At 43.3% G+C, this 11911-nt stretch overlaps 1 protein-coding gene across 2 annotated transcripts in view; it reads right to left on the bottom strand.

Annotated features, from left to right (window-relative positions):
* Window positions 1–234: 234 nt before the first annotated feature.
* The window catches only part of adck1 (aarF domain containing kinase 1), a 169312-nt gene continuing 157635 nt past the window's right edge, over window positions 235–11911 (bottom strand). For both annotated transcript variants that reach the window (XM_020487532.1, XM_031828530.1), the window contains exons 10-11: window positions 5718–5911; window positions 235–1574 (exon numbers count right to left, since the gene is read on the bottom strand). In XM_020487532.1, the coding sequence (XP_020343121.1) occupies window positions 1406–1574; window positions 5718–5911 (363 nt within the window). In that variant the 3' untranslated portion in view covers window positions 235–1405. The remainder of the gene's footprint in view (window positions 1575–5717; window positions 5912–11911) is intronic.

Genomic DNA, 11911 nt, shown 5'->3' with positions numbered 1-11911 from the left:
GTGTGCAAAGCTCTTAGAGACGTATACAGAAAGACTCACAGCTGTAAGGTGATTATAACATGTATTAACTCAGTTGCTGTACAAAATACAGATTTTGTAAATATACATAACTCTGCTCCCCCCCCCACAGCATTGTCCAAATTGTTTAGTTGGTGTTTTTAAATGACAAGAATCCCCCCAAAATACAATGCATTGCAGAACAGACAATGAAGCTAAAACAGAGAGAGAGCAGTGTGTGTGTTCAATTGGGATTATTTCCATTTATTTCCATTCCCCATGCAAACTCATTATGAGTGAACAATAACTCCTCTCTCCTTCCACACCTCCAACAACAGCAATAAATAGGATAAATAAAATAATTCACAGAATAATCAACAAACTAAAACATGTTCGAAGATGACAAAAAATGTAAATCCGTATAATAAAATGATAGCAATACCAATGCTAAACATACAGTCTTGGAACTGTATGTTGACAATGGTCAAGGTCAAATTCAATTACAGTAAACTGAATAATTTGCAAGAGAAACCAGTGGATACAAAAAGCTGGACAGTAAACAGTAATGTTCTGAGGAGATTAGAGAGAGATAGAAGAGGGAGAGAGGGGTAGAAGAGAGAGTGAGGTGAAGAAAGAAGGAGAGTGGAATTGTTGCAGAATCAAGGGGGAAGAGGAGATAAACAGAGAAAAGCAGAGGAATGTAAATGTGGAAAACAGTCCATCCATTTCTGAACAAAAATATGACTTCATTCTGCATCACTGCACATTTACAGTACATACAGTAGTGAGGTAACATGAATACATACAAACTGTTGTTGCCATTTATGTACAGTGAGTGGCTTTGACCATATTTCACTGGGCACAGATGTCAGTTCAACATCAAATGTTGATCTTCAATTGATTGAGTTGTCACCTAATGTGAACTAAACGTGCCAATAATAACGCCCTTTTGTGGGGGAAAACTCATTCTGATTAGCAAGGCCTGGCTCACCCATTTGCTGCGCCCCTGCCCGGTTATGTGAAATCCATAGATGAGGGTCTAATGCATTTCAATTGACCGATTTCCTTATATGAACTGTAACTCAGTAAAATCTTTGAAATTGTTGCATGTTGCGTTTATATTTTTTGCGTTTTACCTCTGTCTATCCATCGGTTTACACAGTGGTTAAACTGTCTCCGTGCATTTGGAGCGGATTGCCTGACTGTGCGTGTGTGTTTGTGTGTATGCATTTGTGTCAAGTTTTGTTGGTGTGTCTTCATGACTCTGCGTCCCAAAGGCGTGTGTACGCCGTAGTGTGATATGTGTGTACACTAAGTGTGTGTGCATGCGTACGCCCATAAGTGTGTATGTGTCTGTCTGTCTGTGTGTGTCTTTATGCGTGTCTGTGTCGTTGCCTCTCTTCTCTGATCAGTGTGTGTAGTGTAGACAGCTGAGCAGTGAACCGACCCAGCCTCCTAGCGTTGAGCCCTTGACCCACAGGAACAGTTCGTACAGGCTGATTTGCCAAAGGGTCAGAGACTCCGACATGGTGATCTGGAGACGCCGTGCCCTCGACTGCGCCTTGCTCCGCTTGTGCCTGACAGGAAACAAGGTGTGATGTAATCTTAGGAACCAACAAGTTATGGGGGAGATGAAGAAAGGGGGGGGGGATAAAGAAAGAGGACAAAATCCACTATGGATGGTGGTGAGATAGCTGGGAGGGGCTGAATGGAGCTGAAGGTTGGGACTACTAGCAACAAATAATAACAAGATAACTAGTGTAAAACATACTTGTGTCCGTAAAACGTATATGGGTTAAGAACATTTGTGAAAGACCACAGTTTTAAAGATATGGCAAATAGAAATCAAACTGGATGGATGGGAGAGGTTGAAGGGAGAGGAAGGACAGGAGTAAAATCAAACAAAATAGAACTATAGTAAAATAGACTTTGTCCATAAAATGAAAATAGTATGTATACACTGGAAGTAGAGGCCTACGCGTTGTTGTTCACTAGTTTATTCCAATTAGGGGAGGGGTGGTAGGGTTAGAAAGTAATAAAGGAAAATATATTTAAGAAAATATGTATATACACTACCCTTCCAAAGTTTGGGGTCACTTAGAAATGTCCTTGTTAAGAAAAGCACATTTTGTGTCCACTAAAATAACATCAAATTGTTCAGAAATACAGTGTAGATATTGTTAATGTACAACGCCGTGTACTACTCCCTTCACAGAACAGCGCAAACTGTCCCTAACCAAAATAGAAGGAGTGGGAGGCCCCGGTGCACAACTGAGCAAGATGCTGGCAAAAGAAAACAGACACCGGACAGAGGAACTCTGCCTAGAAGGCCAGCATCCCGGAGTCGCATCTTCACTGTTCATGTTGAGACCGGTGTTTTGTGGGTACTATTTAATGCAGCTGCCAGTCGAGAACTTGAGGCGATTGTTTCTCAAACTAGACACTAATGTACTTGTCCTCTTGCTCAGTTGTGCACCATGGCCTCCCACTCCTCTTTCTATTCTGGTTAGGGACAGTTTGCGCTGTTCTGTGAAGGGAGTAGTACATAGCGGTGTACGAGATCTTCAGTTTCTTGGCAATTTCTCGCATGGAATAGCCTTCATTTCTCAGAACAAGAATAGATTGACGTATTTCAGAAGAAAGCACTTTGTTTCTAGCCATTTTGAGCCTGTAATCACACAGTTGAAGTCGGAGGTTTACATACACTTAGGTTGGAGCCATTAAAACACGTTTTTCAACCACTCCACAAATTTCTTGTTAACAAACTATAGTTTTGGCAAGTAGGTTAGGACATCTACTTTGTGCATGACACAAGTAATTTTTCCAACAATTTTTTACAGACAGATTATTTCACTTGTAATTCACTGTATCACAAATCCAGTGGGTCAGAAGTTTACATACACTAAGTTGACTGTGCCTTTAAACAGCTTGGAGAATTCCAGAAACTGAAAAAATGGCTTTAGAAGCTTCTGTTAGGCTAATTGACATAATTTGAGTCAATTGGAGGTGTACCTGTGGATGTATTTCAAGGCCTACCTTCAAACTCAGTGCCTCTTTTCTTGACATGGGAAAATCAAAATAAATCAACCAAGACCTCCACAAGTCTGGTACATCCTGAAGGTACCACGTTCATCTGTACAAACAATAGTACGCAAGTATAAACACCATGGGACCACGCAGCCGTCATACAGCTCAGGAAGGATATGCGTTCTGTCTCCTAGAGATGAAAGTACTTTGGTGCGTAAAGTGCAAATCAATCCCAGAACAACAGCAAAGGACCTTGTGACGATGCTGGAGGAAACAGGTACAAAAGTATCTATATCCACAGTAAAATGAGTCTTATATTGACATAACCTGAAAGGCCGCTCAGGAAGGAAGAAGCCACTGCTCCAAAGACTACGGTTTGCAACTGCACATGGGGACAAAAGTCATACTATTTTTGGAGAAGTGTCCTCTGGTCTGATGAAACAAAAATAGAACTGTTTGGCCATAATGACCATCATGTTTGGAGGAAAAAGTGGGATGCTTGCAAACCGAAGAACACAATCCCAACCGTGAAGCACGGGGTTGGCAGTATCATGTTGTGGGGGTGCTTTGCTGCAGGAGGGACTGGTGCACTTCACAAAATAGATGGCTTCATGAGGAAGCAAAATTATGTGGATATATTGAAGCAACTCAAGACATCAGTCAGAAAGTTAAAGCTTGGTAGCAAATGGGTCTTCCAAATGGACCCCAAGCATACTTCCAAAGTTGTGGCAAAATGGCTTAAGGACAACAAAATCAAGGTATACGAGTGGCCATCACAAAGCCCTGACCTCAATCCTATAGAAAATGTGTGGGCAGAACTGAAAAAGCGTTCGCGAGCAAGGATGCCTACAAACCTGACTCAGTTACACCAGCTCTGTCAGGAGGAATGGGCCAAAAGTCCCCCAACTTATTGTGGGAAGCTTGTGGAAGGCTACCTGAAATGTTTGACCCAAGTTAAACAATTTAAAGGCAATGCTACCAAATACTAATTGAGTGTATGTAAACTTCAGACCCACTAGGAATGTGATGAAAGAAATACAAGCTGAAATAAATCATTCTCTCTACTAGTATTCTGCCATTTCACATTCTTAAAATAAAGTGGTGATCCTAACTGACCTAAGACAGGGAATTCTACTAGGATTAAATGTCAGGAATGGTGAAAAACTGAGTTTAAATGTAGTTGGCTGAGGTATATGTAAACTTCCGACTTCCACTGTGTATTTGAAAAATATATATATGGGGGATTGGAAGTGATGCAGACAATTACAATGATGGAATCTACAATGTATCTGCAATATTAAAGCTGATCTACCCCCTAAAAAATAAATATATGATGAGACAGTGCAGTACAGTATAACAGTGGAATACTGGGACTTACCAGGAATCCCAGTGCTGCGTTAGTCATTGCATAACACCATGGTGAGATTGTAACATGACTGACTACTGAATGTTTTAGAAGGATCATCCCCCACCACACTGTAGTGTTGTCACAGCACAGACTGGGGAGACATCGACTCTGCTGTACCAGACAGCTCTCTCTGGTGTGTGCGGCCTGCCCTGTGGTAGGACAATGTGTTCTCCTTGATGGAAAGAGTTGAAGGGACATCGTGTCTAAGCCATCATTCCTCCTCTCCCAACCAATTACACAGCACAGGGAAAGCCATTGCAAAGTCTCTCTCTCGTTAAATTTGTTTTCTTTCAAATACTTTGAGCGTCCGATTGAATCTGCCTGGAGGGCCAGAGCAAATGGGCAGGGTTTGCACTTTCACCACTATTTTTGAGCCAGGCAAGCTCAATTAAGCCCAATATTCCCCATCTAATTCCCTGTAGATCTGCATTTTGTGTTCTACTACTGCTTAGTTTTAATAGAGAGCTGCTGGAGCAAAACACTGAATTTCACATCTCACTGCCTCCCCCTCTTCTCCATTGCACCTCTTTTCCTCATCTATCCTCCCCTCTCTCCTCCCTCTTTTTTCCACTCTCCTTGCTCCTCCTTTCCACCCTTCTCATACTTCATCTCCTCTCCTCTCCTCTCCTCCACCCCTCTCATCCCCTTTTTTCCCCCCAGAGGCGTCCAGCACCCTCCCCTCCTCTCTGTCCTAATGATTTTTCTCAGAGACAATCATGGAGTTGTTCATTACAATGGTAAGACTGAATCAATATGGCCACTGCTGACTGCCACTGAAAGTACAATATAATCACAGCATTCAGCCAGCCAATTACACACACAGACATTCAGAGAGGAGCTGGGAGGGAGGAAGGAAGAGAGTGAGGAGGGGGAAGGACCGCAAGTAGGAAATGTTTACATTTTCCTAAAGCTTAAATAATGATTACTGAAACTGATGTGATACAAATGTGTGTGTCAAAGCATGTGTGTGTTGATTGTCTAAGGGGATGCACATAGATTAGTGGTGCGTGTGGTGGACAGAGCAGCAGGACTGTCACAGAGGGACTGGAACCCTCTGGTCTGCAGGGTTAGGGCTAGGGGTTAGATTTCAGGGGTTAGAGGTCAGTGTCTCCCTGGCTACATCCCCGGTGCAGCATTGGGACATGATGGAGGAGAAGCATGCTCTGGTCTGCAGGATTAGTTCCTAGGCCGTCATTGAAAATAAGAATTTTTTCTTAACTGACTTGCCTGGTTAAATAAAGGTAAAATAAAATAAAAAAAATTAGGGTTAGAGGTCAGGGTCTACCTGGCTAGAGCCCTGGTGCAGCATCGGGACATGTTGATGAAGGAGGAGGAGGCAGCTCTGGTCTGCAGAGTGGTCTCAATGCCTCTGAGAAGATCGTTGGTCTTCAGTAGCAGCAGCATCTGACGGGGCACGCGGTTCAGCAGGTCACTGATCTGGGGGAGGTAGAGAGCTGCGTTCGACCTGATCTCCACGTCCTGAGAGAGAGAGACGCAAAGACGCACACAGACATGAGAAATAACAGAAAATAAAATTAACGATACTCAAAGCACATAAATTCTTGTTTAAAACAACAGATTGATAATTTGTCAGACATTGATCAGGAGATGCAATTGAAGAGGTAGAACAACCCAGACAAGAAGACCACGTTAGTGACAACTCACTTGAGTGGGTTGAGTCACTGACGTGATCTTCCTGTCTGGGTTGGTGCCCCCCCTTGGGTTGTGCCGTGGCGGAGATCTTTGTGGGCTATACTCGGCCTTGTCTCAGGATGGTAAGTTGGTGGTTGAAGGTAACCCTCTAGTGGTGTGGGGGCTGTGCTTTGGCAAAGTGGGTGGGGTTATATCCTTCCAGTCTGGCCCTGTCCGGGGGTATCATCGGATGGGGCCACAGTGTCTCCTGACCCCTCCTGTCTCAGCCTCCAGTATTTATGCTGCAGTAGTTTGTGTCAGGGGGCTAGGGTTAGTCTGTTATATCTGGAGTATTTCTCCTGTCCTATCCGGTGTCTTGTGTGAATTTAAGTATGCCCCCTCTAATTCTCTCTTTCTCTCTCTCGGAGGACCTGAGCCCTAGGACCATGCCTCAGGACTACTTGGCATGATGACTCCTTTCTGTCCCCAGTCCACCTGGCCATGCTGACCTTTTGCACCCTCGACAACCACTGTGATTACTATTATTTGACCATGCTGGTCATTTATGAACATTTGAACATCTTGGCCATGTTCTGTTATAATCTCCACCCGGCACAGCCAGAAGAGGACTTGCCACCCCTCATAGCCTGGTTCCTCTCTTGGTTTCTTCCTAGGTTTTGGCCTTTCTAGGGAGTTTTGCCTAGCCACCGTGCTTCTACACCTGCATTGCTTGCTGTTTGGGGTTTTAGGCTGGGTTTCTGTACAGCACTTTGAGATATCTGCTGATGTAAGAAGGGCTATATAAATACATTTGATTTGATTTGAACAAGATCTCTCTCTCTCTCTAAAGTGTGAAGTCAGCTGCGATTCCTCCCTCCCTCACCCCCTTCTCTGTCTCCTTGGTCCAGCCTCTCTGTCTCTCAGAGACAGAGTCAGTATGAGCAGTCAGTCAGCGTGCGTCCCAGAGGATGTGTGTTTGTTGACAGAGCTTAGAGAGATGACAGACTGACTCCGTCTCTGTAACAGCAACACAGATACACCGTTCACACCGCTAGAAATGCTATTGACTTACTTCTAAAAACCTTTTTCCCCAAGTTTGCTAAGAGTCGTAGAAAGCTGATTAGTTGTCTGTTAAAACCAGTAAAGGGTGCTCTGCCATTACTTTGGCTTCCCTCCAGGTCAAAGGAGAGGGATAGTGTTAAAGGAAAGGAAGGGCGAGACAGAGTGTCTGATCTGTAGACTGTTTCATTTTAGGATCAAAGCAGCCAGTCTGGTCTCTGGTCATCAGTAGTTCAGTATGCCAGACAGAAGTAGAGAACATTTAGTCTGAACCAGCTACACTTATCTCGCCTTTTAAGGGGAAAAAAAATTACTAAATATACCTGACAAAATATTTAGACTGTAGTGTTTGTGTGTGCGCATAGAATGCGATTTCTCTGCAAACAAATTAACAGACTTTCAGAATGCTTATAGAGAGGGGCACTCAACATGTACTGCACTTACAAAAAGGACTGATGATTGGTTTAAATAAATTGAAACAAAGATGATTGTGGGAACTGTCCTGTTAGATTTCAGTGCAGCCTTAGATTCTATTGATCATAACACACGTTTTTTCCAACAACAGGTTATGGCTTTACAACCTCTGCCATATTGTGGACTCATAGCTATCTATCAAATATAACACAGAGGGTTTTCTTCAATGGAGGCTTCTCTAATGTCAAACATGCAAAATGTGGTGTACCGCAGGGTAGCTCTACTGGTCCTCTATTCTTTTCGGTTTTTACCAATGACCTGCCACTGGCAATCAACAAAGCATGTGTGTCTATGTATGCTGATGATTCAAGCCGATATGCATCAGCAACCACAGCTAGGGAAATAACTGCAACCCTAAACAGAGAGTTGTAGTCAGTTTTAGAATCGGTGGCTAGTAATAAACTAGTTCTGAACATCTCCAAAACTAAGAGCATTGTATTTGGTACAAGTTGTAGACCTCAGCTAAATTTGATAATGTATAATGTGGCTGTTGAGCAAGTTGAGGGCACTAAATTACTTGGTGTTACCTTGGATTGAAAACTGTCATAGTTAAAACATATTGATTCAATGGTTGTGAAGAGTATCTGTAAAAAAAAGAGATGCTCTGCTTTTTTGACACAACACTCAACAAAGTAAGTCCTGCAGGTTCTAGTTTTATATTATCTTAATTATTGCCCAGTCATATGGGCAGGTGCTGCAAATATGGACCTAGAAAAACTATAGCTGGCCCAGAACAGAGGCAGGTCTCGTTATTCACTGTAATCGGAGGGCTAATATTCAGTCTCTGGAAAATAAAGTAGACAAGCTCACGGCGAGGATCTCCTTCAAGAAAGACATCAGGGACTGTAACATACTCGGTTTCATGGATCCATGGCTCTCTCGGGATATACCGTCCCGTCAGACTATGAAATCGGCATCGCACTGCACACTACCCTATCCCATCTGGACAAGAGGAATATCTACAGTGCCTTCGGAAAGTATTCAAACCCCTTTCCCCACATTTAGTTAAATTACAGCCTTATTCTAAAATGGATTTAAATGTTTTTCCCCCTCAAACTACACACAATACCCCATGACCAAGCAAAAACAGGTTTATAGATATTTTTAATACATTTGCAAAGATTAACAAATTAAATAGCACATTTACATAAGTATTCAGACACTTTACTCAGTACTTTGATGAAGCACCTTTGGCAGCGATTACAGCCTCTTCTTGGGTATGACGCTACAAGCTTGGCACATCCGTATTTGGGGAGTTTATCCCATTCTTCTCTGCAGATCTGGCCATCTAGGCTTATCGCCTAAAACACTCAAACTTTTACAGATGCACAATCGAGAGCATCCTGTCGGGCTGTATCACCGCCTGATATGGCAACTGCTCCGCCCACAACCGCAAGGCTCTCCAGAGGGTGGTGAGGTCTGCACAACACATCACTGGGGGCCAACTACCTGCCTTCCAGGACACCTACAGCACCCAATATCACAGGAAGGCCAAAAAGATCATCAAGGACAACAACCACCCGAGCCACTGCCTGTTCACTCCACTATCATCCAGAAGGCGAGGTCAGTACAAGTGCATCAAAGCTGGGACCGAGAGGTTGAAAAACAGCTTCTACCGCAAGGCCATCAGACTGTTAAACAGCCATCACTAACAGAGTGGTTGCGTCAACATACTGACTCAACTCTCTGGCCACTACTACATTTAATAAAGGTATCACTCGTCACTTTAAATAACGCCACTTTAATAACGTTTACATATCCTACATTACTCATCACATATGTATTTACTGTTTTCTATACCTTCTACTGCATCTTGCCTATGCCGCACGGCCATCGCTCATCCATATCTTATTCATCCCTTTACATTTGTGTGTATAAGGTAGTTGTTGTGAATTTGTTGGATTACTTTTGAGATATTACTGCACGGTCGGACCTAGAAGCAAAAGCATTTTGCTACACTCGCATTAACATCTGCTAACCATGCGTATGTGACCAATAAAACTTGATTTGAGATCTTCTGTCAGGTTGGATGGGGTGCGATGCTGCACAGCTATTTGCAGGTCTCTCCAGAGATGTTTGATTGTGTTCAAGTCCGGGCTTTGGCTGGACCACTTATGCCTATCCCTTCATCCTTTCCCCTATGCCTATCCCTTCATCCTTTCCCCTATGCCTATCCCTTCATCCTTTCCCCTATGCCTATCCCTTCATCCTTTCCCCTATGCCTATCCCTTCATCCTTTCCCCTATGCCTATCCCTTCATCCTTTCCCCTATGCCTATCCCTTCATCCTTTCCCCTATGCCTATCCCTTCATCCTTTCCCCTATGCCTATCCCTTCATCCTTTCCCTATGCCTATCCCTTCATCCTTTCCCTATGCCTATCCCTTCATCCTTTCCCCTATGCCTATCCCTTCATCCTTTCCCCTATCCCTTCATCATTTCATCCTTTTCCCTATCCCTTCATCCTTTTCCCTATCCCTTCATCCTTATCCCTATCCCTTCATCCTTATCCCTATCCCTGAAATGATTTAGCTGTGCCATAACAAAGGGGTTGAATACTTATTGACATTTCAGCTTTTCATATATATATATATATATTTATTTTACAGAATTAATTTGAATAATAATAAAATAAAAAACAATTGAAAACATAATTCCACTGACATTACAGGGTATTTTGTGTAGGAGTGACAAAATCTCAAAGAAAATGTGGGCTGTAACAACAAAATGCAGAAAAAGTCGAGGGGTGCGAATACTTCCTTTAAGGCTCTGTGCATTTGTCAGGAAATTGCAGCACTGTAAAACAAGTATTTATTGTTTTCCTTTCAGAGACATTACCATCCTCCTTTTTCATCTTTCATTCCCCCACTTAGGGTTCTGGTCAAAAGTGTACTACGAGGGAATATATAGGGTGGCATTGAGGCCATTTTCCCTCCTCTTCAACAACCTGCCATGTTAATAGCCGTCCATCAACTATACTAACTGAGAGAGGGAGAGCCTGGGAAACATGTCAAACCGGCGTTTATTTGACTTTGTTTATCCCCATAAGCCCCTTAAAAGGAGAAGGAAAGGAGGAGGGATGGAAGGCTTAAGGGCCTAAATTAAGTGGCTTCAATTCCGACTGCTACTGTGCTGGTGTGTGCGGGACTCACATAGGTTCCCAAAACAACGGCAGAATAGTCCAGATTATATAAATGCACACGCATTTATAATTTTATAATGGAAGGAAAGTTGGCAATCAGAAATGAAAGACTGAACCCCATCACCCCCTCATCCTTCTTCTACCCCCTAGCTAACCCACAACCTTCACGCCTGACACTAAACTGCTTTGATCCTGGCGAGAGGCGTGTCAACAACAAAGAGAGCCAAGTGATGGAAGACGCTTAAGTAGAGTAAACGAGAACTTACTGGGATCCAAATAAACAGATCTATCAACCCCTGCCCATGTGCCCCTTGGCCTAGAGTTCATCCAGTGTGTGGTTGTGTGTGTGTGTATGTATATATGTAACATAATCCTGTCAAGCGGAATCACGTAACAGTTAACTGAAATCAAAATAAACAACATTTGGTGCCATCAATAGTCTGGGCCGATGTCTTATCTGTCCTGGATGCGTAGTTTGGTGATACTCCCCATCCCTCAAACCTGTGATACGAGTCTGGCTCGACACACTAAACCACGCTCGGACTAAACACTTACTGACTCACGCATACCAACTATGCATTGGTAGATTTATATGCACACAGTCTCCTTACTGGACGATTTATATGCACGCCATCTACTTATTGGTAGATTTACAACGCGCATTACAACCTCAGTCACACAAATACAGAGCGCTTTGTGTGTGTGTGTGGGGGCATAGATCTGTTTGGTAGGGTGAAATACTGCCTGCACCTAGCCCATTACTCCTCCAGTGTGTGTGTGCGTTTATGAGCAAGAGCGCCGTTCAGTCAGTCCCTCAGATTTATTCTTCTGTATTCCCCACTACTATTGTTGTGTTAGTGAGTGAGTATGCAGTGTATGTGTGTGCTCTGTCTGTGTGTGTGTGTGTAGGAGTAATAGCTATAGGGTGATTCTCAATTCTTTCCCCGATTCCTTGTGTTCTCTGTCCTCAAAACATCAGAGGGAAATGAAAAGAGCATTTACGGGGACGATCTAACGTGTGTAGCGCATTTTGGAATTCAGTACATGGATTAAAGCTGCAGGGTCTGGTCTTTCACTTAGCTCTGTCTGGTCTAGGAGTCACAGCTACTTTCCTATTTCACAATAAACTCAATTTCAGATAACAGACGCTGGGCAAACACCTACTGCTGATGCC

The sequence above is a fragment of the Oncorhynchus kisutch genome, linkage group LG7 (assembly GCF_002021735.2).
Source record: "Oncorhynchus kisutch isolate 150728-3 linkage group LG7, Okis_V2, whole genome shotgun sequence".
NCBI lineage: Eukaryota > Metazoa > Chordata > Actinopteri > Salmoniformes > Salmonidae > Oncorhynchus > Oncorhynchus kisutch.
Note: the sequence above shows the minus strand (reverse complement) of the source record. Positions and strands in the feature narration are given on the sequence as shown.